The 5,669-nt window shown below is 31.8% G+C and overlaps 1 protein-coding gene across 1 annotated transcript; it reads left to right on the top strand.

Annotated features, from left to right (window-relative positions):
• Positions 1-1,124, top strand: LOC107060917 (uncharacterized). The gene is made up of 2 exons (XM_015309480.1): positions 1-476; positions 827-1,124. The coding sequence occupies exons 1-2, from the start codon at positions 1-3 to the stop codon at positions 1,122-1,124; spliced, it is 774 nt and encodes a 257-aa protein (XP_015164966.1).
• The last annotated feature ends 4,545 nt before the right edge of the window (positions 1,125-5,669 follow it).

Genomic DNA, 5,669 nt, shown 5'->3' with positions numbered 1-5,669 from the left:
ATGAGAAAAGTCATAGCTGTTGATGGGACATTTTTGAGAAGTAAATATGGTGGTGTGTTGTTGTCTGCTGTTGCACAGGATGCGGGGAATCATATTTTTCCGGTGGCATTTTGCGTAGTAGACTCTGAATGTGATGCTTCCTACCGATACTTTTTCGAGCAATTGAGAAGTTTTGTACTTGATACTCCTGAATTGTGCATAATCTCTGATAGACATCAAAGTATTAGAAAGTTGGTTTCAATTGTATTTCCTTCAGCTCATTATGGTTGTTGCATGAGGCACTTAGGAGAAAATATTCAAAATAATTTTCACAATGCGAGTGTTGTCTACCACTTTTATAAGGCGACAAAAGCATACAATATTGATGTGTTCAGTGATCATTTTAATCGGATAAGAGATTTGGTTCCACAGGCTGCCACACATCTTGAACGCGTTGAATTTCACCAATGGAGCAAGGCATTCTTTCCCGGAAATAGGTAAAATTTATTATAGTTATTATTGATAGTTGGTATAACTACTGCAGTTTTTTATAGCTATTGCTGTAATTTTTTATAATAACTGCTACACTTATTTCAGCACCTGCTGAGAAATATGCAACAATTGTTATAAACACATACTTATAATATATTATTGGACACTTATATGTTACAGGTACAATATTATGACGACAAATATTGTTGAGTCGGTTAAACTCAAATGTTTCTTGATGAAAGAGAATATCTCATTACTGCTCTATTTGATGCAATAAACAGGCGATTTGCAGAAAAATTTCATGAGAGGCATATGAAATTCATTAATGCACCAACCATATTTGTCCCTTCGATAGAAAAAGACTTGCAAAAAATATTAATCAGGGGAACAAGCTATTGGTCTATCAAACTGCCAACTACAAGTATATTGTCACCAGTCATGATGAATTTGCAACAGTTGATTTGCTAGCCAAATCTTGTACTTGTAAAGTCTTTGACATTGACAAAGTACCTTGTCCACATGCTATGGCAGCGCTTCGATGCCAATATGGTGATGACTATGGGAGACGCATTTATAAGTACTCCTCTTCGTATTACAAAGTAAAGGTATACCTTATTGCATATGTGGAGGAAATTAAACCGGTTCCATCTTAAGAAACTTGGGAAGTTCCTACTGAGATTTTAGAGAGAAAAATATCTTCTCCATTTGTTGAGCCAGGCAAGGTTGGAAGAAGGTCCTCAAAAAGACAAAAAAGAATCGGGGAATCATTTTCAATGAAGAAAAATAAATGTTCTTTATACAAACGAATTGGTCACAAGAGGACTACATGCTCTGAGTGAAATGTTGCATAAAAACACATTTGTTCTTCTTATTTTTTGTGAACATATTTGATCTTATCTTTTTTGGTACTAATTGTTGTTTTTGTTGTTATTATTTGTGAACACATTTGATCTTATCTATTTTGGTACTAATTGTTGCTATTTTGATTGTGAGAGCATATTTGATTTTATTGTTATTCTTATTAATACTTTATTACTTGTTGTAGAGAATTTTAGCAATTGCTATATAAAGTACAACAACTTACGTACTTTTCTGTAGAAAAATTCAGCAACTGCTATGAAAAGTACAATAATTTTCATGCTTATTGTAGAAATTTAAACAATTGCTGTAAAATAATATAACAACTCGTTTAACTGCCGTAGAGAATTGTAGCAATTGCTATGAAAAGTACAACAATTTACTTATTTGTTGTAGCATATTCAAATAAAATTACTAGCTATTCTAGATTTTCTTTTAAAATTAGTCAAAACTATCCTATTTATCATGGAATATGATTAATATAACTAATTAACAATCAATTTATCAATTTAAGTTGATTACATGTGAAATTACTTAATTGATCGTCTGGTATCTCAAATAACTATCTTATTATACAAGATCACTATCTAATATAAATTTTTATTTTTAAATTAAATCAACACTACTTTATTTATCATTAAATATGAGTGTGTTACAACCAATAAACAATCAATTACTCATTATAAATTGATAACATGTGAAATTGTAATGGAATTGATCGTCTGGTATCTCAAATAACTATCTCATTATACAAGATCACTATCTAATATAAATTTTTATTTTTAAATTAAATCAACACTACTTTATTTATCATTAAATATGAGTGTGTTACAACCAATAAACAATCAATTACTCATTATAAATTGATAACATGTGAAATTGTAATGGAATTGATCGTCTGGTATCTCAAATAACTATCTCATTATACAAGATCACTATCTAATATAAATTTTTATTTTTAAATTAAATCAACACTACTTTATTTATCATTAAATATGAGTGTGTTACAACCAATAAACAATCAATTACTCATTATAAATTGATAACATGTGAAATTGTAATGGAATTGATCGTCTGGTATCTCAAATAACTATCTCATTATACAAGATCACTATCTAATATAAATTTTTATTTTTAAATTAAATCAACACTACTTTATTTATCATTAAATATGAGTGTGTTACAACCAATAAACAATCAATTACTCATTATAAATTGATAACATGTGAAATTGTAATGGAATTGATCGTCTGGTATCTCAAATAACTATCTCATTATACAAGATCACTATCTAATATAAATTTTTATTTTTAAATTAAATCAACACTACTTTATTTATCATTAAATATGAGTGTGTTACAACCAATAAACAATCAATTACTCATTATAAATTGATAACATGTGAAATTGTAATGGAATTGATCGTCTGGTATCTCAAATAACTATCTCATTATACAAGATCACTATCTAATATAAATTTTTATTTTTAAATTAAATCAACACTACTTTATTTATCATTAAATATGAGTGTGTTGCTCGTGATAGAGGAAACTAACTTTACTAAGTGGATCCACTAGCTTAACTTTACGTGATCATCTAAAAAGTATGACACGTTAAATCCCATGTTGGCTACATGGTTCCTATGGAGAGTTGAGTTAATATGAACTCGTGTCCCCAATTCGGTGCTCAAGACTACTCCCAAAAATACTTTAGCTCATAAGTGTTTTAAACACATCTTTCTTTAGTTTGAGATAATTACTCAAAATCTAGCCCAAAGGCTCACTTGGAATCGATGTTCCTTTTTCTTGAAAACTAGCCCAAAGGCTCTTTTGGAATCATAGTTCCTTTCTTACTCAAATGTAAAAACATTTAGAAACTTCTTTGGGAATACATAGTTCCCTAATAACTCTTGAGAAATGAATTCAACTCTATACTCTCGACTTAACTTGAAACTTGAGCCTTAAAATGAAGTTAAAACGTTTAATAAAGACTCTTGAAAAACTTTAAAGACTTGCTTAGACTTACTTCTTAACTTCTAAGATTGACTCTAACTTCACTTGACTTTGATCCAAACTTTCCTCGAATTGGATTATGAATTCAAGCTTCTTACCTTCTAGACTTGACTCTTACTTCACTTGACTTTGATCCGAACTTTCCTCGAATTGGATTATGAATTCAAGGTATATGATCACACGTTTATGGATGAGTTCTTGACGTTTAGACATACCTTGGAGTGTCAAAAATAACTATGAAACATAGGTACATTACCAAGGAACATGCATAATAAAGTGGGGAATGAATGGGAAAGGTTGGCGTCCTTAGCGCTCTGAGAGGCGCGGGGAGCCAGCCCTAAAACTTCAGAAGGAGCCTACTGGCGCTCTGCTAGGCGCGGTGCCCCAAGGGGGAAAGTTCAGAGCCCCTTTTGGGGCGCGACTCCCCACCCTTTTTCCCCAAAAAATCGACTTTTCTCCTTAGTTTCTCCAACTCTAAAGCCTCTCAACAACAAAGATTCTTCCCCCCAAACACTTAGAATCATTAAGACCCTCAACATGCAAAAGATTCAACTCAAAAACACCACCGGAAACATACACCAAACCAACAAAAACTTCAACACAACACAACTACAACTTCAACAAACATCACCACAAGATTTCAACAACCACAACTAAATCTTTTCGCGGAATTTAAAACGAGTTTGGCGTGTGGGGGAAAGAACCAACCCAACACTATGATCTCACATACCTTAATAGGGATCACCCCCGACGAAAATCACGACGATCTTTACGGAGTTTGCTTCTTCTTCTCCTCTCCTTTTCTCCTTTTCTCTCAAGAACTCTAACTCTTACTTTTAAAAGGGAAAACTGATTTAAAATCAGTCTACCAACTTAATATATCCAAAACAAATGATTAGGGAAAAGACCAAAATACCCTTACAATTTCCGGACTGACTTCCCTTACCAACAGCCCAACTTCGAAAGGGAATAACTCACTCATACGAACTCGAAATCGAGCAAACTCAGCGGCGTTGAAAAGATCATTCCACGGGATTCGTAACCATAACTGGAAATACACCCAACTCATCCTGAGCTAGGAGTTATGACTGTTCAAAGTTGGCCAAAAACTCACTTTTTCCCATACTTAACCAAATTTTCCAGATTTTTATATTCTTTCCAAAAATGACTATTTCCAATTCTACGCCTCTTCATAGTTATTTCAAATTGCTGGATGTTACAACAACAACTCGTTTAACTGTTATAGAGAATTGTAGCAATTGCTATGAAAAGTACAACAATTTGCTTAATTGTTGTAGAGAATTTCAGCAATTGTTGTACAAAATACAACAACTTATTTAATTGCTGTAGAGAATTTCAACAATTGGATGAGTCAAATCCTCACCTTCAACTAGTTCACTAACATCACAATTCCTTTTTTCGATTAAAATATCAATTCATCAAATTTAAAATACCACATTCACTAATGTACAACTGATGAAATTTAAAATACCACATTCACTAATGTACAACTAAAGTGAATTAAAAGTGTAGCAAAATAGTGGTAAAAATGCATATCTACAAGCAGCCCCTTCAATTCATCATTTTCAAAATACCACATTCACTAATGTACAACTGATGAAATTTTAAAATACCACATTCACTAATGTACAACAAAAGTGAATTAAAAATGTAGCAAAATAGTGGTAAAATTGCATATCCACAAGCAGCCCCTTGAATTCATCAATTTCAAAATACCATATTCACTAATGTACAACAAAAGTGAATTAAAAATGTAGCAAAATAGTGGTAAAATTGCATATCCACAAGCAGCCCCTTGAATTCATCAATTTCAAAATACCATATTCACTAATGTACAACAAAAGTGAATTAAAAGTGTAGCAAAATAGAGGTAAAAATGCATATCCATAAGCAGCCCCTTCAATTCATCAATTTCAAAATATCATATTCACTAACGTACAACAAAAGTGAATTAAAAGTGTAGAAAAATAGAGGTAAAAATGCATATCTACAAGCAGCCCCTTCAATTTATCAATATCAAAATACCATATTCACTAATGTACAACAAAAGTGAATTAAAAATGTAGCAAAATAGTGGTAAAATTGCATATCCACAAGCAGCCCCTTCAATTCATCAATTTCAAAATACCATATTCACTAATATACAATAAAAGTGTAGCAAAATAGTGGTAAAAATGTATTTTCACAACCAGCCCATTCTTCATCACTCTTTCAACTCCTTTTTGAATTCGAATCAGCCCATTTATCTGCAATATCAGCCCCTTCATCTTTAAAATTAAAAAAATGAATTTCACATGTAAAAATGAA

This window comes from Solanum tuberosum, unplaced genomic scaffold (genome assembly GCF_000226075.1).
Source record: "Solanum tuberosum cultivar DM 1-3 516 R44 unplaced genomic scaffold, SolTub_3.0 scf00104, whole genome shotgun sequence".
NCBI classification, from domain to species: Eukaryota; Viridiplantae; Streptophyta; class Magnoliopsida; order Solanales; family Solanaceae; genus Solanum; species Solanum tuberosum.
Note: the sequence above shows the minus strand (reverse complement) of the source record. Positions and strands in the feature narration are given on the sequence as shown.

Excerpts from the sequence above, each read along its gene's own strand:
- LOC107060917 (XM_015309480.1), top strand. The coding sequence starts at position 1 with ATGAGAAAAGTCATAGCTGTTGATGGGACATTTTTGAGAAGTAAATAT. Across the intron at positions 477-826 it reads GCATTCTTTCCCGGAAATAG|AAAAAGACTTGCAAAAAATA; the intron begins GTAAAATTTATT and ends TCCCTTCGATAG.